General features: G+C 38.2%; 1 protein-coding gene and 1 long non-coding RNA gene across 4 annotated transcripts; one reads left to right on the top strand and one right to left on the bottom strand.

The window, feature by feature from the left end:
• The first annotated feature begins 1,971 nt into the window (after positions 1-1,971).
• LOC130721584 (uncharacterized) lies at positions 1,972-8,540 on the top strand. The gene is made up of 2 exons (XR_009013517.1): positions 1,972-2,240; positions 8,022-8,540. It is a non-coding gene; the product is annotated as an uncharacterized LOC130721584 (long non-coding RNA).
• A 5,439-nt stretch (positions 8,541-13,979) lies between these two features.
• LOC130716941 (uncharacterized) lies at positions 13,980-22,504 on the bottom strand. Of its 3 annotated transcripts, none has more exons than XM_057566999.1 (5): positions 22,235-22,504; positions 21,435-21,523; positions 19,316-21,223; positions 18,345-18,522; positions 13,980-14,808 (listed from the first exon to the last, which is right to left on the bottom strand). In XM_057566999.1, the coding sequence occupies exons 2-5, from the start codon at positions 21,492-21,494 to the stop codon at positions 14,195-14,197; spliced, it is 2,760 nt and encodes a 919-aa protein (XP_057422982.1). In that variant the 5' UTR covers positions 21,495-21,523; positions 22,235-22,504; the 3' UTR covers positions 13,980-14,194. The 3 variants fall into 3 exon arrangements, with proteins under 3 accessions (XP_057422982.1, XP_057422983.1, XP_057422984.1); XM_057567000.1 differs by lacking the exon at positions 22,235-22,504 and adding an exon at positions 21,798-22,002; XM_057567001.1 differs by lacking the exon at positions 22,235-22,504 and adding an exon at positions 21,633-21,775.
• Between the last annotated feature and the right edge of the window lie 1,767 nt (positions 22,505-24,271).

Genomic DNA, 24,271 nt, shown 5'->3' with positions numbered 1-24,271 from the left:
GATGAAACAGCTATAATAGTTTCTCATGATCATCTTGTTCTTTGAGCGGCTAATGCTCATCTTTAGATGAAGATACAGATGCTGCTAAAGTTTATCGTGGTTTTCGGGTTGCTCATGTTTTATTTGATCTCGATAATATGCCACCTCCCGCTCACCTTGTTGCTCATCCTCTTGGTTTTATAGTTGCTCTGGGAGGAGCAGATCTGGCTTCGGCTCTAGCGTAGGATTACGGGGAGTTGCTCAGGCTGAGGTAGATGTTGATGCTCGGGGAGATGCTTATGCTACAGATGCTCAGGGAGATGCTGATGCTGAGGCTGGGAGATGTTGATGTTGATGCTCAAGGGGATATTGATGTTAATGATGCAGATGCTCAGGTGATGTTCATCCCATAGCCTTTAAATGCATAATATCAAATAAAATGATTTCATAGTGATTTAAATTAAAAGAATTAGTATCAGTTTGATAAAATTTAGTGTCTTCTCGGCCGTAAAAAGCTATCCTCCGAAATCATACTACATGGACCACAGGTTTTGGGAACATTCAATTGACATTTGAGTTTCTAGTAGTTTTTAACCGCCACAAAATCTTAATGTTAAAACAATGTAAGATGAGATTGTGGTTTGGTTCGCCATTTAATGTAAATCGAACCAACTACAAAGGTTTGGTTTGTATTTAATGTAAAATGACTAACTAACCAAATTAACTACACTGATTTTGTTTGAATCGATGAGCACCCCTGCTGAAAGCACAATTCTTTGTTAATTATTTTCCTCGACATTCAAACTATACTAGATGTAAACCCGCGCGTTGCGCGGACAGATATTAATATTTTCTTAGCAAAATATTTTTTTTAAACATAAAGAAAATGGTAAGAATTATAAAATAGTAAATTAACATATTAATTGTGTCAATACTAATAGTATTTGATAATAATTAAAAGCTTACTTAGAAATAAAATTAACAATAGTTCATGCAACTAATTTAACTACTCATTTTTAAAGAAACTTAGTTAATTAAAAGTAATTTTAATAAATAAAAGATATAATTTAATTTTTTCATATTATTAGTTTTACTAAATATATCAATACATTTTATAAAATATTGTGAGCATTTGTATATGTACACATATATATATATATATATATATTAAACATGTAATATATGTTGGTTATATAAATATGCAATATAAGCGTTTTATATATACATACTTTATATGTTTTCTGAATGAAAACACATAGACTCTATGAGATAATCTAGAAGTGTCTAGATATATTTTATCTATATTCATAAATATGGGAAAAAAATAATTTAAATCCAAATAATATATTTTTGTAGAATAATTATCAATAAATAGAATTGTGATTTTAAATAATTTTAATTTTCAATTTTTTTTAATTTTGTATTTAGTAGTTATTATTATTTTATTAATTTAGAAAGGGCTAAATATGGAAATTGATTAAGGTTTTATATTTAAATAATATTATCCAATAGTCTGGGTAATTTTTATCTAACTATAAATAGGCTTTATTGTATTGTCCCAAAGAGCACAGTATATTAAAAAAAATTCTATTGATGAAGCACTTTTATTCCTAGTAATCAATTTTTTTCCGTTCAAATGGACATATTACTTAGTATTTGTGTCGTCGATAACTTAACGACGGTTGAGGTGGTTAGTAACTTACCAACGACTATAATCGTCGCTAAGTTACCAATGACTTTTAAAAATCGTTTGTAAATATTGCTGAGGACCTTAATAACGATTGATATTTGACTGTCTGCATTTCTCTTTACTAACGACTTTTAGGGCTTACCGATGATTTTTGTCTGTCGATAAACTCGTTTTTCTTGTAATGAATTTCATATCTGCAACTTACAGTTTAACTTTATATATTATAATAGATTAAAGTGGCTTCATAGGTGTGCAAATTATTTTCCAATGTACCAAAAAAAGGTGTGCAAATGTATTTTAAAGAGAGATTAGATCAAAGGTTAACTATATTCATTCAGTCATATCTCAAACGTTTTTCTTAATCGAAACTCATTATTGGATGTTGATGGAGTTCCTTCACTGCCAAGCTCTGCGACTCTCTCTCTCTCTCTCTCTCTCTCTCTCTCCCAGCGTCGCCCACCGTCCTGCACCATCGCCCTCCGTCGAAGCTTCCCAAGCACTTGCTGGGGGAGAGTGTGATTGCCCCGCATGATGTTGTGCAGTCTGACACCCCTTCAAATACACTGATCAAGTAAGGAACACTTTTGGTCTTAGAAAATTGTAGGATCATTATCAAATTCTAATTCTGGTGGTATCATCAAAATTAAAACTGATTCACCTTTAAAGTTGCAACCGAAATTTGCTTTGCATATTCCAGAAAATACACTGTAGAATCAATATCAAGTTGGGTTTTTTCAAGCATCTTATTACACCTGATGCAGACCCAGATTTGGGAAGGTATATGCTAGAAAGCTCAAACAGGTGCAAGCTGTACCTTAAGATTATACCTTCTAAAAGCTATTATTTCAAGATAACCACCGGGTGAGGTGGCAGCACCCATGTGGGTGAGGGGGGGATCATTTGTAATTCAGTATATAGGTTAGTTATGGAGAGAGAATCTCCTTAAGCAGAAATTAGTTTGAAATTGGGAGAGACTGAGCACTCTCAAATTTGCTCAACCTATCTTTTATTTCCTTCTTTGTATTCCCTCAAAACATTGCTTCTGGGTTCATACCAGAGGATTCAGTGCTCTAATACAAGTTTTAGTTCCTAATTCTTACTCTATTTACTGGTACCTAACATTGGTATCAGAGCTCCCAATCCAAAAGGGAGCTTGCATGGTGCTAACTCGCGGTGCCATGGAGTCGAGAGTTGACAACTTGGAGCGCTCACTGTCGGAGATGAAGGAGGTCGCGCATGAACAGTTCGAGGAACTCCGACGACTCTTCTTGAGTCAGGATCGAAGGAGGACCCATGGTAGTTCCAACACCCCTCGTCATCGGAGGCCATCACACGACGTTGATTCCGTCTCTACAGTTGGAACCGACATCGGGTCACGAACCGGGCCGCGTTTCTGGTCACGCTCTGCTTCTCGCAGTCGCGAGCGATTTGACCAATGTCATCACCAGAGCCACTTGCGTGCTGTAACAGGAAGGAGAATGGACATTCCTATGTTCAATGGGAGTGATGCGTGTGGTTGGATCACGAAGGTATATAGATTTTTCCGTCTTAATAGAGTATAGGAGGCCGAGAAAATCGAAATAGTCATGATAGCCATGGAAGACAGAGCACTCAGCTGGTTCTAATGGTGGGAGGAGCAAGCTCCAGTGCGCTCTTGGGAACCTTTCAAGCAAGCCCTGATTCGACGATTCCAACCAGATCTTGTACAGAACCCATTTGGACCCTTGCTTAGTGTGAAGCAAAAAGAGAGTGTTATGGAGTACATGGATAATTTTGAACTTCTGGCAGCACCTATGCGAAACGTTGTCAGGGAAGTTCTAAAAGAGGTGTTCCTGAATGGCTTGCAGGAAGAAATCAAAGCTGAGATGAAGTTGTACCCAGCTGAAGATTTAGCAGCGCTGATGGATAGAGCTCTGTTACTGGAGGAGAAAAATGCTGCCATGAAAGGAGGAAAAACTAGGGAGGAGGACAAACGAGGATGGAAAGAGAAGGGGGTATTTGGAGGAAGGTACATGTCCAACTCTGGAGAGAGTAAAGGGAAGTTTGTTACTTCCCAGGTCAATTTCACTAACAAAGGAGGAGGAAACAACACTGCAAATGAGGGGAAGATTCATCAGAGCAAGGAGGATGCTGAGAATTTGAACAATGAAGGAAAGGTTCCAGAAAGAAAATGGAATGGGGGACAAAGACTTTCTCAAACAGAATTGCAGGAGAGGAGTAGAAGGGGGTTGTGTTTCAAATGTGGGGAGAAATGGGGAAGGGAGCATGTTTGTGCCAAGAAGAACTATCAATTGATTCTGATAGAAGGAGAGGATGAAGATGAGGAAGAGGAAGTGTTTGAAGAGGCAGAGGATGGAGAATTTGTACTGGAAGGGAAGGTGCTCCAACTCTCTCTGAACAACAAGGAAGGTCTAACTTCAAACAGATCCTTCAAGGTGAAAGGGAAAATAGAGGAAAAAGAAGTGTTAATTCTAGTAGATTGTGGAGCCACAAGCAATTTTATTTCATAAGAGCTAGTAGCAGAACTGGAAATACCAGTGGTCGCCACATCAGAATATGTAGTGGAAGTTGGAAATGGAGCAAGGGAAAGGAACTCTGGGGTATGTAAGAATTTGAAATTGGAGGTGCAGGGTATACCCATCATTCAAAATTTATTTATTATGGGCTTAGGGGGGACATAATTGGTGTTGGGGATGGATTGGTTGGCTAGTTTGGGTAATATTGAAGCCAACTTCCAAGACTTAGTCATCAAATGGGAACTCAATGGGCTTGCAAGAGGAACCCTCAATTTGCAAGGTGGCAGCCACTTGGAAATCCATCAAGAAGACAATGCATGATGAGAGCGAAGAGTATTATCTCTCCTATGAATGTTCAGAAGAGGAGTCTAGAACTACTACTACTATTTCAGAAACTTGGAGCAAGCTTCTGACTGAATTTCCAGAAGTATTCCAAGAACCAAAATAGCTACCTCCCAAGAGGGCCACTGATCATTCCATCTTGCTGCAGGAAGGAGCACAAATTCCAAACATCAGGCCTTACAGGTACCCCTTTTACCAGAAAAATGAGATAGAAAAGTTAGTAAAAGAGATGCTAGTTGCTGGAATAATTCGACCTAGTACAAGAGTCTTTAGTAGCCCAGCTATTTTAGTGAAAAAGAAAGATGGTGGTTGGAGGTTCTGTGTGGATTATAGGGCACTTAATAAAGTGACTATTCATGATAAATTTCCAATTCCCATCATAGATGAACTATTAGATGAAATTGGATCATCTGAATTTTTTTCTAAGCTGGACCTCAAATCTGGACATCATCAGATCAGGATGATAGAAGAGGACATTCCCAAAACTGCTTTCAGGACTCATGAGGGCCACTATGAATACGTAGTCCTACCCTTTGGATTAACCAATGCTTCATCTACCTTTCAAGCATTAAAGAACTAGGTTCTAAGGCCTTATTTGAGGAAGTTTGTGCTGGTATTCTTTGATGACATTTTGATTTACAGTAAGAGTTTAGATTTACATAAAGAACATTTGAGGGAGGTGTTACAAGCTTTAAAGGAGAATCACTTAGTGGCCAATCAAAAGAAGTGTTCTTTTGGGCAATCTGAACTTATATACCTAGGACATGTGATCTTAAAGGAGGGTGTGGCTGCTGATCTTAGCAAAATCAAAGACATGTTGATCTGGCCTATTCTCAAAGAAGTGAAAGGCTTGAGGGGATTTCTGGGATTGACAAGCTATTATAGAAGGTTTGTTAAAAATTATAGTAAGTTGGCTCAACCCCTCAACCAATTGCTCAAGAACAATAGTTTCAGTTGGAATGCAGAAGTAGCACGAGCCTTTGACAAACTGAAGAAGATAATGACAACAATACTTGTTTTAGCTGTTCCTGATTTTCAGAAAACTTTTGTGCTGGAAACCGATGCATCTGGAAACGGACTAGGAGTTGTCCTGATGCAAGGGGGAAAACCAGTGGGATACATGAGCAAAACCCTCATAAAGAGCCCAAGCTAAATCAGTTTATGAGAGAGAATTAATGCAATGGTGTTGGCTGTACAAAAATGGAGGCATTATCTCTTAGACATCAAATTCATAGTACACACTGACCAAAAGAGCTTAAGGTTCTTGGCTGAACTGAGACTTATGGGGGAGTAGCAACAGAAGTGGGTTTCCAAACTCATGGGGTTTGATTTTGAAATCAAATACAAACCTGGAATTGAAAACAAAGCAGCAAATGCTCTCTCTAGAAAGCTGCAATTTTCTGCCATCTCTTCAGTCCAATGTGAAGATTGGGTCGACTTAGAAGCTGAGATCCTAACTGATGACAAGTACAGGAAGATCATTCAAGAAATCACCACACAAGGATCAGTTCCAGCAGGTTATCACATGAAAAGAGGAAGGCTACTATACAAAGACAGGATTGTACTTCCTAAAGCCTATGGGAAAATTCCTACCATATTAAAGGAATTTCATGACTCTGCTGTAGGGGGACATGCTGGAATTTTCAGAACATACAAAAGAATTTATGCTCTATTCTTCTGGGAATGAATGAAACTTGATATCCAAACTTATTTTCATAAATGTGAGGCTTGTCAAAGAAAAAAATATGAGACTCTCAATCCAGTAGCATATCTTCAACCCCTTCCAATCCCATCACAAGTTTGGTCTTATATCTCAATGGATTTCATTGGAGGATTGCCAAGGGCTATGGGAAAAGATACCATCTTGGTTGTTGTGGATAGATTCACCAAATATGCACATTTTCTAGCTCTCTCTCATCCCTATAATGCTAAAGAAGTGGCAGAAATGTTCATCAAGGAAATTGTCAAGTTGCATGAGTTTCCTACATCTATAGTCTCTGATAGAGACATAGTGTTCCTGAGCTCATTCTGGTCTGAATTATTCAAGCTTGCTGGGACCAAGTTGAAGTTCAGCTCTGCTTACCATCCTCAAACAGATGGGCAGACTAAAGTGGTGAATAGGTGTGTTGAGACCTATTTAAGTTGTATGATTGGGACCAAACCCAAACAGTGGCCTAAATGGTTGAGCTGGGCAGAATTTTTGTATAATACCAACTACCATTCTGCCATCAAAACCACCCCTTTTCAGGCTTTGTATGGAAGGGAGCCACCAGTGATCATTAAGGGGACTGACTCATTCGCTTCAGTGAGTGAAGTGGAAAATATGTCCAGAAACCTGATTCTGGACACACTGAAAGAGAATTTGGAGAAAGCCCAAAACAGAATAAAGCAGCAAGCCAACAAGCACAGAAGAGATGTGAAGCTGAAGGTGAGAGATACGATGTATCTCAAAATTCAACCCTATAAGCTTAAAAGCCTAGCTAGAAGGAAGAATCAAAAGCTCAGCCCCAGATTCTATGGACCTTATCCAGTGATCGAGAAGACTAATCCTGAAGCCTACAAACTCCAACTACCAGAAGGAAGGCAAGTCCACCCTGTGTTCCACATTTCCTTGCTCAAGAAGGCCCGTAGTGAGGGAGTCCACAGCCAGCCACTTCCAATCTACATGACAGAAGAATGGGAACTTAAGGTGGAACCTGAGAGCATTATTTATTCCATAACATGGGATAAGGGTACTGTGGAGGTTTTAGTACGACGGAAGAACATGCCTGAGTTTGAAGACTCTTGGGAAGACTTCACTGTATTGTTAGAACAGTTTCCTGAATATCACCTTGAGGACAAGGTAGTTCTTCAAGGGGGGGAGATGTTACAGAACCTTTGGCCAGGCCCACATTTGGGAAGGTATATGCTAGAAAGCTAAAACAGGTGCAAGCTGTACCTGATGATTATACCTTCTAGAAGTTATCATTTCAAGATAACCACTGGTGAGGTGGCAGCACCCATGTGGGTGAGGGGGGGGACTATTGGTAATTCAGGATATAGGTTAGTTATGGAGAGAGAATCTCCTTAGGCATAAATTAGTCTGGAATTGGGAGAGACTGAGCACTCTTGAATTTGCTCAACCTATCTTTTATTCCCTCAAAACACTGCTTTTGGGTTCAGTATATAGGTTAGTTATGGAGAGAGAATCTCCTTAGGCAGAAATCCTTAATTGATGCATTGATTTTTAAAAAAATGGTACAATCTTCTATATTTACCTCTATTTAAGTGGGTAGTACTAGGAGGAAAGAGAGTAAAAGTGAGTTTCAATTTCAGTATTTAGTGACACCACATATATCTCAATGTTAGCTTATAATTAGGGACGGAGGGAGTAGTTTGGTTTTTCCTAAAATATCAAATATCCTATTCAAGTTGTGAAAAAATTGATCACTGTTTGGACTGGAAGATACAATAAAAAAAAAATCTTATGATTGATGTTGTGTGAATCTCTGCAGGAAGTTATTATGGAAGAAAAACATAGTGTGATAAGGTAGCACAGTGGGGATATAGAAAAACCCGTGAGAGATGGAGACTTCCAAGAAGAAGAAGAAGAAAATTGGGATGTACTAAAAAGCATACCTGATTCTACCTCTGGAGTTCACAAGCACAATGAGAAGGAATCTTCCCCAATTCCTGCTCCTGATGAGGTTGTTTAAGGAGTTGAAGCAGTGGATGCCCTGTAACTTGATGAGGTTATGGAAGAAGACAAAGAGTTTGTCTTGGATATGTTAATCATAATATATATGTCTCTGCTTACTTGAGGCAGTTTTTTAATACCTGTGCATTTGTTTTCGATATCTATAGCCTCCTAACTGCTGAATTTTTTTTTTGCCTTCCTGTTATGTCAAATGGGTCTTGTATTTCTGCTCTGAACACTCAATCACCATGGTATTTGTGAGCATATGATTGTTCTATTGTTTTAATTTGACGCTTGTATGATTCATGGATTTATTACTGCTGCCTTGGACTGTCAAGTTGTTGAGCCATAAGTTAGTAGACTTTGCATGGAGGCTAACGAGTTCATTGTTATGGGAAAGTGGTTGAAACTAGCTTCAGTCTGAGGTATACTTGGCCATGGTAAATAAGTATTGCATTCATCTTGTATGATAGTCTCATGTTTTTTCCAATTCCATTGATGAAAAGTTGAGTCCTGTATGGTGTATGTATGTTGTACAATCATTTGATGTTAGCTGAAATTTGTTTTTCAATTTTGCCACGTTTGTTGATTAAGGTACTGTTTACATATGATATTCTCTTAGCTTTTTTCTTGTGGATGTTGCACTTGTGGCTCTTGATTTTATTTTTGTTGCCATTGCATTTTTATAGGGTACATATTATAAATGTGTTTTTTCATTCATGCAAATATAATATATATTTTACTTCTTGTGATACAGCATCACAAAGACATAATTTTAATAATAATAATAATAATTTTACAATTATTTTCAAATTTCATAATGTACTATTTGTATTTAATTATAATGGAAGTTACATGTAGAGTTGTGGAAGATGAAAAACTCTAATTTAATTTCTATGAGATGACAACTAAGCTAAATATGTGATGTGGCTGAAGTAAATGACACGTGGCAACACTGCATTTCGCGCTTCAGAATTAATATATTACAATAGAATAGATGCTTCAAAATATGCACCCTTCTCCCTCTTCATCATTCCACTCACCTCAACATTCTGCACCCTTCTCTCTCCATCACTTCACCTTTTATCTTTTCCTTTTCTCTTACCTTCACCACTCCACTGCATTTCCATTCTTCTTCTTCTTCCCTCGCCACATCCTTCATATTTCTCTCCTCCTTCCTCGCTGTGCCGTCGCTCGCCGCACCAGGTCGCTCGCCCGCTGCTCCTCCCCTTTCTAGGTTCGTTCCTTCCTTTTCTTCTTCTTCTATTCCTGTTTTTCATTTTTCGTTTTTGTTTTTTGTTTTTCTTCTTTTCCCTTTTTTTGTTGGTGGTTGTGCTCGTCGAACCTCCCTCTGCTGCTACTGAGCCTCCTCTTTTTTAGCCTCTACTCCTCTTTGTTGATTTGGAATACCTGAAAAAGGACATGAAAATAAAAATGCACACTTTAATTGGTTTACCTTCCCTTTTCCCTTAGGATGCACATGGGCTTAGAGCAGCTAGAGGACGATAGTGGCACTCAGTCGAAGGACGATCGCGCGCGGTCAGAGAATAGTGAGGCGTGGTCGACACATCAGCCCTTGATTGGGCTAAACCCGAGGCGTTCCACACTTTCTCGATGTATAACTCCGCCGAACCCAAGGAAGAGATTGTTCGGAGTGTTGTTTTCACCAATGGCAAAGATGGCTGAATGGTTGTCGCTCCATGTCATCCGCTGGAATCAACTGGTCGTGGACAATCCGACACCTCGAATGTATACTTCTTTTTTGTCTACAAACCAATTTTGTGAAAGCTGAAGATGAAGCTTCCTTTTTCATCCTTTATGTGCTCCATCTCGACGTGCAACCGGATTTGGAGAAGTTTTAACACACCTGATCGAGGACCAAGGTGGTGAGTCTCTACGTGCAACCGGAGCTGGCGGAGTTTTAACGCGCCTGGTATAGGACCAAGGTGGTGAGTTTCGACACGCAACCGGAGTTGGCATAGTTTTAAAGCACTTGGTCGAGGACCAAGGTGGTGAGTTTTGACACGCAACCAGAGTTGGCAGAGTTTTACCGGTAACAATATGGCATACTAGCCCTCGCCAATGATCAAATCAAGCTCCAAGTACTCCTTGACGTGAACCACATTGTTTGAGAACCTTACGAGTATCCCTTAAAGGGCTTTAGTTGATCCTCCTGTTACCCGAGTTTCTCCAAAGCATCTCCGTAGATGACATCCACTGAGTTGCCTTGGTTGATAAGCACTCTCTGGACATCATAATGCACAATGTGAATTTCAACGACCATGGGGTCATCTTCATGAGGGGCGATCCCCCTATAGTCTTCGTCTCCAAAAGTGATTTGCGGTTTACCAAGATGCCTGGTTCGTAGTGTTAGGGAGTTAATGGATTTCACTTGCTTGGCCGACCTGGAGTACCTCTTCCTTGTGGAGCTAGTAACTCCTCCCCCTGTGAACCCTCTTGAGATGCAATTTAAGAGACCCCGTGGTTCTCAAAGCAGAAGTGACGAGGCGACTATCTAGGCTGGCTTTTTTGCTCTTTCATCTTTGGTGTTCCTGGTAGCTTTTGGGCTGCGACTCCTACTTCGACTCATTCCACATCTGACGTACTTTTTTAGGTGACCGCTTTGCACCAACTGTTCAATCTAGTTGCGCAAGTGTATGCAATCGTCGGTTTCGTGACCAGCGGTCCTATGAAACTCCCACAAGGGGAGGATTTATCTACATTTCTTGGGGCATTAGCAAGAAATTAAAATTTGAGCAACTTTGGATTCGATCGAATTACCTCCTTCAAGATTTACCTCCTTTAGTAATGTGTTGGCTGTGTCAACACATTACTCCTCACGCTATGAGTGTTGTGCCTGTTTAGTCAACCGCAGTCCCGGGCTTGACACCTGGTCGGTGGTTTCCTCTTTCCATGGGTGGGCCAGCGCGTTTGGCTTGTCTAGTGGGGTGACGAGCTCTCTCCTCCTCATTGTGGGCTTTCTTTAGTCGGTTTCTCTCCTCCTAGATGATAAATGGTGCCGCCCTTCAGCGGATCTCATCAAGTGATTGAGCATGGTGGACGGAAAGGTCGTCATTGAACGGGTCGGCTAACAGTCCATTTTCAAACGCCTCCGCGCAAATAGAAGGATCCATGTTTCTAGCCTACATGAAGACATTAAATAGTCATTCAAAGTTTCACATGTTCATTGGCGGATGTTGAATAGGCTAGCCGAGGTGATTTGGTAGGCTTGCTTTGCCGAGAACTAGGATACGAAGCGATGTGAGAAATCACTAAAGTTAACGATGAATCGAGCTGGAAGACTAGCGAACCATGTCACCGCAACCTTTTTCAGTGTTCTGAAGAACATCTTACATTTAAGTTGCTCAGCCGTGTCGTTGGTTAACATTTTGGTATTAAACACAGAGAGGTGTTTCACGGTGTCGATTGTCTCATCATATGAGTGAAGGACTAGAGTCCTTAGGTTTTCAGGGATTGCCACCACGGTCAGAGCCTCCGCGAAAGGCTGGAATTCGGTTACCGACTCGGTTGGGTTGTCCACCCGCCTCCGATCTCTAGTGAGATCTGCCACTTGAGCCTACATCGCATGGTTCTGTTGTTGCATCTGAGTTGCCAACTCACATATCTCCCCTTCGGTCAGAGGTATCTGATGACCCGGATTTACATGATGTTTTTAGGGTTTTTCCTTGCTAGTTTTGAGTCTTTTTGTTGAGTCTCATGTAGTGTTTCATGCATTCTCATGCATTTTTATCTTTCTTTGTGTTTTTGCTTCACTTAGGTAATTTCATAGTTTATTAGGGACTTTAGTTGCATTTTGGGTTAGTTTAAGAGGTTATTGAAAGTTCCACTTGTTTTGAGGGCCTTTGTGCAAAACTGACCTTTAAGTTTCAAGATATTTTCCAAGCATGTTCATCAAGGTTTTAGGTTGAATCAGCTGAAGAGTGAAGGTCTAGAGGCTTGGAGAATTGAATGGAGGCTTAAAGAGGAGTAAAGAGGAGTTAAAATGAAGATCAAGGGACTTTCCAGCGTGTTTAGAGCGCCTAGGCGTGCTCCATTGGCGCCTAGGCGCCAATTGCTATTTCCAGGATTTTGGAATTGGCGCCTAGGCATGCTTAATTGGCGCCTATGCGCCAATTGCCTTCCAGAGGCACATTTTCAGCATGGAATTGGCGCTCAGGCGTGTTGAATTGGCGCCTGAGCGCCCGGAACAGCCCAGACTCGTGATTATTGCCTATAAATAGGATTTTAGTCATTTTCTCTTGTATCTTTTCATACTTTGTAAAATTCAGAGGTAGAGGATCATCTAGGAGAGTGAGAGGAAGGGTTGGGGTTTGATGGCCTGAATTTGCATGATCTAAAACCTCATATAAATGACTTAGTACACAAGGAATTGGGCTTAGCTTTTAGTATGAGAGAATTGCTTATGTGAGGAATCAATAAGTGAGTAACTAAGCTATATCCTCAAGGAGAGATTCATGAGTTCATGTGCTTAGAATGATGTACTTGAATTGACTAGTTGAACAAGAACTCAAAGCATTTCCATCTCTGTTTTTCTTATATTTTATCTTTGCTACATCGACGTATCTTTATCTTAATAAAACAAACCTTCAAACTCAAGGCTTAAGCTGAATTTAGTCACTCATAATCCCTGTGGTTCGATATTTAAAACCGGGTGGATTCGTACACTTGCAGATTTACCAACAGTATCTGTCCTCCGGTGTCGCTATGGTGGATTTGGTTTGAGCAAGAAATGAAATTTGAGCAACTTTGGGTTCGATCGAATTACCTCCTTCAAGATTTACCTCCTTGAGTAATGTGTTGGCGCCAATGTTCTAGAATAAAAATCCTAAGACAAGAACGGCTGAGCAAAATACTTAGAGTATTATTCAAGTGAAGAAGTAAACATACATGAAACTACGGAGGTCCCCTTCTTATAGTAGGTGGACCTCTTTTTACCCTATGAGTCTCCCTCATTACACAGTTGGTTGACTTAACAAACAGGCGGCTCTGATCAAGACGCAATTGGTTGACTTGGGAAGCATAGGGCGTTGATCATGGGATACGGTCAGTTGACTTAGTTGTTTTTACTTGGTTGATCGTGCGGATAAGAGTCACCCAGTTGTCTCTTTGACTGACAACCCTCTCTGACGTGGCATGGAGCTCAACCTTGCTCTTTTGGGCCCAATAGCTCAAGACTCAACATTCCAGCCCAAATCCATAACAGTCCACAACTTCCAAGGTTGTTGGCTAGCATAGCCAAAAGAGACTTTGGGCAAGAATTAAGTCTTCCGAGCCAACGATTGCTCTCCCGAGAGCCGAGACTCAACCTCCCAGCCCAAATCCATAATGGACCACTTTCCAAAAGTTAATAGACTAAACTTACGAGGATATTTGATTTTTTATCTAGTTTATGTTCTGTTCTTTTTCTTGTTAGATAGTGCGGTCACTGTTTAGTGCAACGGCATGTATTTTGTTTTTTTGTTTATTCATTAGATATAAGTTATATTTTAGAATCCCTAAAATGTTAAAAAAGCACTTAATGACTAAAAAGTGATTATTGAAAAGAAATTCAAAACTTAAAAATAAATGCGATGTCAATTTTTTTTCACAATATATATGAAAATATTTTGAAAGAACTATTCTATGATTTTTTTAATTACTAACAATTCAACCACAATTCAGCTAGATCATTAATTAATGGATCCAATTACATCTACGAAAGTTGTCAAATGCGAGCTGCTCACCGGACAATATGGGCTAAATTAAAGTTTCAACATTGAGGATTTGAAAGCTATTTTATACTGCATAAAATCTGTTTGTGGCTTTATTATCACATCACTTTAGTTTGATATACTAACGACCTTAAATGCTACTGGGGAAAAAAGGATTGTGAACTCTTTATTCATCTTCAGAAGAAAATGACATAATCCTACTCAATTTACATTGTAGGGAATCTTCCTAAGAACAAATATGATCTCGGATACAAAATTTCTAGGCACCGGCAATCTCTGCCACCAAATCATCAAACAGCAATCTCTCAATTTCACTGCCAATGACATCAATGTCATCTCCCAAGTCCAACCACTGTGACTCCATAACCAGCAACTTCCCTAAAATGTCATCGGTCACTTCCCTTTGCCTCCCTAGCAACCTTTCAATACTATCTTGGAGCCCATTTTCAGTCAATTGAGAACCAATATCTGGTGTTGCAGGGCCGACCCAAGGTTTTCCGCACAAGGATTGCTCGTATATCTTGAAAATTCCTGAATTTATGCGGTCGAAAAGCATTCTCCTTTCAGACCTTGAACAAGTGGTCCAATCACAGTACCTCTTTTCAAGTTCATGAAACACTGAAATGCTCATGGGGCATTCTAGGGAATTCCAAACTTCCAAAATTGTATCTGGGTCAGCCCCATCAAAGCCAGATTCAGACAAGGCATCCATAATGTATGAAGATTCCCAGCTATCTTCAGTTCTACACCATCGACTCCCTTCAAACTTTTCAGTACATGCTTCCCCACCATCTTCATCATTTGAAATTAGAACGGGTCCCTCCTCATAATCTTCAGATTCCAACTTCAGCAAGGTGAGTTGCTTTCGCAGCCCTATCAACAATTATGAAGATGTAACGATTAGCAATCGCAACTATTACATGTAACGATTAGCAAGAGATTAAGATACTAGCACCTCAAAAACAGTTACATGAATGGCAAGAGATTGATAAGGTAATTAGGAAGCCTGATCAGATTACCACTGAAGAATAAAAAAGTAATAGCAGCTCCACTCAGAACACAATCCTGGGTTTTACTAAATTATCACATCTTAATTTAAGCTCATAAATTGCAATATTCAGTGGAAGTTAAAACTTAAAACTTAAAAATTCAGACTGATTTAATTTTGGTTGCAATTATATACCACATGATATGGTTTAAAACTAAACCCATTAAAGCCCAAAATAAACATGGAAGATAGTAATTGAACTCCACTTTCTACATTATGTATCATACAAATGGATGTAAGGATATAACTGTCATGAATATAAGCAGGCTATAAAGGCAAAACACAGATAAAACCGCTTCTTGGCTATTTGTTCAGAACTCCCATGGTCATGTAACAGTAAAACTGCTTGTGTACTACTGGATTAGTTTTCAAATAGAACATATATAAAAAGGCTCTAATATTACACCACCATAGTTAACATTAACTCTTGCTGTCTATTTCTATGGAAATTAAGAAAAACATGTGACAATGAGTATTTAGTGACTAGAGGAAATAAAAATGGATCCAGAAATAACATGGACATAATACTAACGGTTGAATATCTGTTAAGATTTAATTTATTATGAGTCTTATCTCATGGAGATATAGTTAAGATTTGTTTATCTATTTTAGATTAGTATCTATTTAAATAGAGATGATATCTATTTAAATAGAGATAGGTTTAGATAGATTTAGTTTGTTTTAATCTCTTTGTTAGTCTATATATATTGTAGTCTAGTCAAGTATTATGAATAAAATACACATAAATATTTTTCATCAAATTCAAGTTGGTATCAGAGCAAGTTTCGATCCTACCGCTGTGAGGGGGCTCCTCCCCCGTGAGCCCCCTCATGGTGACTTTCCAAATCTCTTGGATTTATTTTTCGTACTTTGCTTCCGCTTGTTAGTTCTAGCCGTTTTCTTACGGCCTCGTTTCTTTCTAATTATGGTCCCCTTTGTCTTGGAACCCTAGTAATGTTCAACCACTATCAAATCAACGTCCTTCCACGTGCTGCCTTCCCAGCCGTCATTCGTGACGCTGCTTCCACAGAAAGGTTCGCCATGTTCTCTTGGTTCTTGCGTTCTTGTCAGCCACAGTCACGGTGATTTGGTCTGTTTCACCGCCGTTTTCGATTTTGCCTAGATTCAGAGTATTGTTAGATGTTTTTGGAGCCCCTTGCTCTTTATTGTGTGATTTCAGGTTATCTCTTTTGTTACTTCTGCAAATAAAATTGAAGAAAAAGTTGGAGAAGGAAAATATTCTAGTTATTCCCTTGATGAAGTTGCCGCAATGATATGCAGCACCATGTATGGAGTTAAGGTTACTAACGTTTTTTCAAGATCTAGAAGAATCAAATTTCCTCCGGCCCTACATGAGTAAAGCCATTGAAGATATATTTAAAGCATGTGTGGCTTTGGAATTGAAAGAAGCTGCGTCTCAGATTTCTGTTTCTGCACTCTGATTACTGCAATCAGAGATTATATGGATTTATGTTCTTGGAGCCTCTTGCTCTTGTACGTTTGTTCGTCTTGCTTGGTGGTATTTTTCTGCTCTTATTTGAGCCTCTGGTTGTTGTCCTTGTTTGTTGGGTTGGAATGTGTGATTTCAGATGCTGAATTTTCGGTGTGGAAACCACAAAAAGATCCTTACATCTGTGGTGATTTCTCAAAATCAGTTTTTCATAATTCATGTGAAGTATTCACACAGAGTAAGCGGTGAAGGGCGATTTCAAGTCTCTACAATTTCTGATTACCGCATTGCATTGTGTGCTCCGTTTGTGTGTGAATTTCTCTCTCCGGCAGCAGCGATTTCTCGAGTTAATTATATTTGTTACAAGCTATGCATATGATATATATGCTCTAGCTTGAGGGGAAGTGTTGTGTGAATTTCTCTCTCCGGCAGCAGCGGCTTCTCGAGTTAATACTATTTGTTACAAGCTATGCATATGATATATATGATCTAGCTTGAGGGGAAGTGTTAGATATTGTTAAATATCTTAGAGACTACAGTCAGCCACCGCCGCCGGATTCCAAGCCACGCGCCTCCCATCTCTCTGCGTGTGAAGTCCACGCGCCGCTATCTCCGCTGCTTTGTTTTCGCTGGTCCTCTTTGTGTATCAGCCAGGTTGCGCCGCTCTCTCCGCTGCTTTGTTCTCGCTGGTGCCGCTATCTCCGCTGCTTTGTTTTCGCTGGTCCTCTTTGTGTATCAGCCAGGTTGCGCCGCTCTCTCCGCTGCTTTGTTCTCGCTGGTCCTCTTTGTGTATCAGCCAGGTTTGGTTTTAAGGATCCTCTGTTTTGACGTGTGTTGTGCCATCTCTCATTGTAGGCCAAGTTTGGTTTGGTTTAGAGTTTTAACTCTGTTTTGATGCTCAGGTTCCACATTGGTTTTTGAGACTTGAGTTGTTGTTTGCGTCTCATTGCTCGAGATGCTCTTATTATATTGATCTTGGCTGACTTTATGCAATTTGGTTTTGAAGGTGACAGTGTCACCTTCGTTTGTTTTGTCTCGATTGTTTGGTTTTCTGGTTTTAGGGCTTCAGCTGCGAGTTGCGCTGACCCACTCTCTAGTTGAGAGTTATTGGTTTTGGTTTTAGGGCTTCAGCTGCGAGTTGCGCTGGCCCACTCTCTAATGTTTGAGAGTTGTCTGTGTCAAAGTTGACACCATTGTTTGTCTTAGAAGCCATCAATCGATCGACCTCAAGTATGTTTTATTTCTGTGTGGTTGTTGTTGGTGAGTTGTTGCTTCAGCCTTGTTTTGTTTTGGGCGTATTGTTGCTGGTTTTTCGCCCTTGTTTGCTGGCTCAGCTACCCTACGACACTCCAGAAGAATTGGTTTTTGTCTTGCATCAATTTCAGCCAGATCAAGTATGAGAAGTTGTCTTTTGCCTGCCCATGGATTTAGCAGAAGTTCGAAAGGTTATTCAATTTCAAGTATAAGAAGTTGTCTTTTGCCGCCATGGATTTACTAGAAGTTTGAAAGGTTATTCAATTCAGAGATTCGCCAAGACTGTCATTATTAAGGGATATCTATTAAGATAATTTTCTTCTTGGGTTAGATTTTGTTACAAGCTTAAAGCTAAGTAAGTTTTAGCTTGAGGGGGAGTGTTGAATATCTGTTAAGATTTAGTTTATTATGAGTCTTATCTCATGGAGATATAGTTAAGATTTGTTTATCTATTTTAGATTAGTATCTATTTAAATAGAGATGATATCTATTTAAATAGAGATAGGTTTAGATAGATTTAGTTTGTTTTAATCTCTTTGTTAGTCTATATATATTGTAGTCTAGTCAAGTATTATGAATAAAATACACATAAATATTTTTCATCAAATTCAAGTCTAACATTGAAGAATAATAAAAATAAATGGTAGGTTCAGTTACCTTGTAGGTCAGCACTGAGACCTACAAAACATTCAGAAGAAGATGACAGATCATCTGTACAAGAAGGTTCTAGGACTGAGATTGGACTGGGTTGATCAGCATCTTTACAGGAAGATTCGAGTCCAGGTAGTGGTTTAGAGGAGACTGAACTTCCATCGGAAGACCCAGCTGAGAGGTCCTGAAACATTACAACATATCAAGTAAGAGGAAACATGAAGAGACTTTGAAATTTTATACTAATTACTAAATACTGGCAAAAATACTCGCAAGTTTAGGAATGCATCTGCAATGGCATCTTAAAAGTTGTGAAAATATTAATAGCAACAAATTAACTCTGTTTCTTATAAATAATTTCAAAAACATTTGCATGTCTTTAAAACTAGATAATTTGTTTGAGCAATGCCAAGTTCAAAAAATAATCGAAGCCTTGGGTAAAATCTATATGATTGTAAGGTGGGAGAACTAACAATAGGAAAAGAGTAAGGCTGAAGCAGACAAAAGATAAGAAAGGAATGTTGCACCTGACACTGGGTGAAGAATATTAACAAATGCATAAGGGTTCACATATTCATATTCATACACAACAGCTAGCACAGAGCCATCAGAAATTGACATCCACCAAATCATAAATAAATTATCCTGGGATACTATCCTGTTTTTTGGCTACATACAATATTGGTTTCATGATTTCATTAAAGCAAGAGGATTTCAGTGAATTAGACTTCAAGTTTAAGAATCTTCATGACAATTGAATTAACTGTTTCATTGGGTTGATGTGATATAAGAGGAATATAAAGTTGAATACCAAATCCTTGCTCTAATGCGTACTGTGTGTTGAATTGTTTCATAAAATTAAGATGATCATTTGAATGTCAATAATTTATCATCTGCATACTGTGGGTTGAATAGTCGTTGTCAACAACACAACTGTTGCCCATTATCAAGACATGAAAAGATAAATCAGGAAGTACCTTATCAGAAGAAGATTCAGAAGAACCAACTGCTTTTTCATCTGCCACATCCACCACTTCATCAGCAACTACCCTTGTATCTCTGAGGGTCTCAGCAGAGGATTTGGTGGCTGGAACGTCTAGCTTGGGTGAATCTTCTTCAAGATTGATTTTCATTTCATTCTGAAATGTATTGAAGTCTGGAAAAAACCCATCACCCTCCAGATTTACTGAATGCAATGATAGAGACTTCTTATGACCAGATTTTGTGCTTCTAGTATTCGCACCATCTCTATTATAAAGATTCTTGGTTGCTCTTTTCCTCTCCCGTTTAAGGGCTTCCTTTGACACCATAAACCGATCATCACGAAGTGCTTCAGTTCGCAAGAATGTTCTAGGACTCCCAAAGGCTGTAGATGAAGTAGGAACAGACCTTGACCTTGACAAAGTTACAATACATCCGTCCTTCCATCCATCCCTACTGCTGATACCAATTGGTTCAACCCACCCAGTACGTTCACCATGGCTAGCAAATTGATCATGGGAAGCTTCCTTACTAGCCATGCTGTCAAAATATGCAGCCTTCATTTCATTATTATGGTTGGCAAGCATTTCAGCCAGAGTGCTGCTCCTGCTGACTTGCACCTCTTGAGACTTGTGTGCCACTTTCCACCTCTCTGACAGTCTCTTCTTTGCCTCTCTGCTCACAGACGATTCACTAGAATTGGATGAATACCGGCTGCGGCTATTAATGTCAAATGAGCTTCCCAAAGTTGTGGTCGTTTCCTCCGATTCCTCTGGAGATTCATTCCCAGAAACACTACATGAACTATCATCCCCAGCATATCCTCTAAATTTAGAAGAGGAAAGCATCACGCAACCCTTGTTCAGACTACTTTTCACTTGCCTCGTGATTTCTTTTGCCATTTCTCTGGATTCCAAAGAACCTTGCCTGCAAAACCTAGCACTATCAGGCAAACCTGTTGTCTGATACAGTTTGGCGTCTCTAAATCTGACATCGGAAAGTTCCGTGTGGTTTCCAAGCTCCGACAGTAAATCATGGGAAGCATATGGTGACGATACTACTCTGGAACCATTAAGCACTTTTCCAAGATTAGGTTTCAGGACCACAATCTTTGTGGGGACTGCTGCTTGTTCATAGCCACCTTTAAACTGATGCTTTGATGATTTTGGAGAACTATGCATCAGATGTCGTTTGTCATGGCGAGGAAAACCATGATGATGCTTCGGATGAAATCTATTGTGATTCAACCCTGTGGCTTCCCTATCAGACATCCAATTGAAGTCACGTTCATAGTTTTCAATATTTGTAGTATCCAAGTGTCCAGAATGTGATTGGTGTGGGGGAGCTTGCAGATGATTCAAATGCTTTTTAAACAAAGAATCTGGCCGCTTGAAGTATTTCAGCAGAAGGTCCTTGTTAGAGTCTAAAACCTCAAGTGTATCACGGAATTCCTTGGAAGAATGAAAATCCTGATAAGTTGAAAGGCGTTTGGCATCCATGAACTTCTGTTCAATGAACGACATTTCAGCATCATTGGTCTTCAAGTCTGCACACCCATGTGATGAATACCTAGCACTCTCAACCTTTGAGATCTCAGAGACCTCAAATACATCCTTAAACTCTTCCGGATCTTTGGAGCTCCTTCTAGATGATCGGCCATCACTTCTGCTTCGAGTTTTCTCCAGTTGCGCTGCTGCCTTCCCTGGATGTTTTTCTGAAAAACCATGGTGCTGCTTATTAGCAGGCTGCTGAAACGGCAACCCTTCAAGACCCATCAATCTGGCAATAACACCAGGGGATCTTCTTTTGGATTCAGTTTTGGTCGGCATCTCTTCCTCTAATAACTTCTTAATTGGAATCCCAGACACACGTGTAGAGGATCTCCGCCCGAATTTAGATGAGAACTGCAAAATTCACGAAATTTACTCACAACTGTTAGCTTTTCTTCTTCTTCCTTTTCTACAATGACAGCATATAAAGAAAGAAATTTTATGCATATCATAAACATAACAACCAATAAATTAACAGAAGTTAATTTCTCAATTCATAGATACTGCCACAAAAATCATGACTAATTGAAGAAAGATTAAGAGGATAAAGGAAAAGCCATCTTACTGAGTCTTGGTCTGCAACCCCACCACCACAAGAGCTAGAATCAGGAGACAAATTCGGCATTTCTCGCTGCCTGTAAATCCACTCGTTCCCTGGAAGTGAAAAGTACAACAGCATTAGCATGAAATGAAGAATCAAGGGCAAATATTACAAGAAAAAATAATGATCAAAAAGTAGTGAGCAAATAATGTGGTAAATTACTAGAATTAATGAAGGAAAGGAATCAATGAGACAGAAAGTAATGATAGAAAGATGAATTGAAAAAATAGCAGAAGGTCATTAAGGTTGAATTGATCCAAAAATGGGTAAGCATTGTCATGTGTAAGAGAACCGAAGAAAGTCATAATGAAAATTGAAAAATCATACCGACAGGACAGCACCGTAGGAAACAGCAATTAAAACATGTATCCGTATGTATCGTATGTAATGTAAGAAAAAAAAGATAGATAGATAGATAGATAAATAGATACTGGGTCCTTGTAATAGTTAAGGTTATTTATTTATTTGACATAGATTTGATTCATAGAGATTCTTGGAGTATCGTAGTGTGATCATAATTTGATCTCTGGTCGACAAAGACAAAAACACAATCGTACGACAAGACTGGTCATCAGAGAAAAATAAAAATAAAAAATAAAATATATATTCATTATTAAAATTCAGAAATAAAAAATTAAAACCTAAATTAATGAGAAAAAAAATAAGGATTGAAATTAAAATTAAACAAAAAAAAAATGCTCTAGAGCAATGGCGGAAATGAAGTTCGCGTTCTGAGAGAGAGAGAGAGAGAGAGAGAGAGAGACCTTGAGGTTGGTTCGGTGCCGCAACGTTGGATTTGTGGACGGCAGCGAGTCATGGACGGCGGAGAGAGCGAGAATGTTGATCGGAGGAAGGTGGAAACCCTAGAAGAGAGTGAGGAGGGTGTGATCGGAAAGAAGAATGAATGAAGGGGTAGGGGTGGGTGCATTAATGGAGGCCCGTTATTATTTATTGTAGGTTCGAGAGAGAGTGGGTATGAGAGTGAGGGAGAGTGGGAGAGAGTGGGGTTTATGTATTTTGAACATTCAAATACACAAATGCTGATAAGATAAACACTACACTACACTACACTACACACTCTCTTCGCGGGCAACTCATTCTCACACGTGTCGCCTACCTTGGATACCACCTCCCAGCTCCCATCCTCCCTAGTTTATTTATTACTATTGATATTGATCACATTAGTAGTAATTACTAATTATAAATAATTCACTTTCTCATATTTATAATTTAATTAATTAATAAGTAAAATTTGCTTAACCTACACATTAATAACAATATTAATTATTTATTAATAATAATTTATGTTATTCATTACATTAATTGTAATAAAATCTCAGTTCCTTGCACTTAAAAATTATTACTAATTTTAATTTTAATTACTAATGACAAAATAAAATGGATTTGAACAAACATTAAAAGATATATTTAATACATAAATATTATATGTATATATATAATAAAGTTGACTTGAAAGTTTATTAAAATGCTATATTTAATATACTAATATACTATAAATATTGAAAAGAAATATAGTATCATTATCAATATCTATATTAGTAAAAAATAGTCTTAATATTTTCATTAATAACAGCATTAATTAGATTTTTTTTAATAACCTAACATTAATGGGATATTGATAATCTTTTATAGTTATAACTAAACTGTAATAATATGTATATAATGTCAAAAAAATATTGTAAATAAATTTATGCATATTTATCACTTTAAGGTTTTTGTACATGTATAAAAAAGTAGTATAAATATACTTTTTTTTTTACTTTTCCTACTGTAAACCAAAAAAAAAAAAATATACTTTTTTTTCTAATATACTATTTATCTCTCTTATTAACTTTGACTCTTCAAATTCCATTTCACCATTTAAAATTATATATGTCAAGGGTATATATAATAAGTAAGTTATAATTAAGTTCCCTTGAAACTATAAAAAGTAGTAGACTCTCAACAGATATTGGGGTTGTCTAAATGACATATGAGAAAGCTTGTGTTAAATAATTCATTGCACAATCAAATTGAAGATAAGTGAGTTAGAGTTTCTATATTTTATTTATTCATTTATTTATAAAAAATCATATTGGTCAATTGAGTTCTGGGTTATCTAAGATATTAAAGAGCAGAGAGAGACTCATTATATTATATAATTAATAATTGAAAAAAAAATCAATTTCAATATGTCAAATTAAATATTAATAGCCTAAAAAAATATTAAAATTATTTTAACTATAATTGTTAATCACCAGAAAAAATAATAATAACAAGTGAAATTAAAATTAATTTTTCAAACATCATCTTGGATCCTTTGGTAGATCTTGTGATGTTTCAAACATATCACTTCTTACCCAATTAACCATTTTGATGTCTTTTTTCTTCATATATATATCCCGCAATCGGCGATCATGAGATTAGGCCCTGATATCACATTAAGTGGGTAAGTCTCTCTCAATAAATCATTTTCCACACATACTGCTTAAAAATCAAATTCTCGAAATTAATCTATTTACCAAAGAGATTAATTTCTATGCACCGACAGTGTAAATAAGTTTTACACCATCATTCAATCACATCCCTCTATTTTGTTATCTCACAATTAATTTTGAATTTAATAATATCTAAAATAAAAAATAGAAGGTTGTGATTGAATGATAGTGTAAAACTTTTTACACCGTCAGTGCATCGAAATTAATCTATTTACCAAAGAGATTAATTTCTATGCACCGACAGTGTAAATAAGTTTTACACCATCATTCAATCACATCCCTCTATTTTGTTATCTCACAATT

Source organism: Lotus japonicus, chromosome 5 (assembly GCF_012489685.1).
Source record: "Lotus japonicus ecotype B-129 chromosome 5, LjGifu_v1.2".
Lineage (NCBI taxonomy): Eukaryota > Viridiplantae > Streptophyta > Magnoliopsida > Fabales > Fabaceae > Lotus > Lotus japonicus.
This window is presented reverse-complemented; position numbering and strand designations above follow the sequence as displayed.

Excerpts from the sequence above, each read along its gene's own strand:
- LOC130716941 (XM_057566999.1), bottom strand. The coding sequence starts at position 21,494 with ATGCCGAATTTGTCTCCTGATTCTAGCTCTTGTGGTGGTGGGGTTGCA. Across the intron at positions 18,523-19,315 it reads CTGAATCTTCTTCTGATAAG|GACCTCTCAGCTGGGTCTTC; the intron begins GTACTTCCTGAT and ends GTAATGTTTCAG. Across the intron at positions 14,809-18,344 it reads TCTCAGTGCTGACCTACAAG|GGCTGCGAAAGCAACTCACC; the intron begins GTAACTGAACCT and ends AATTGTTGATAG.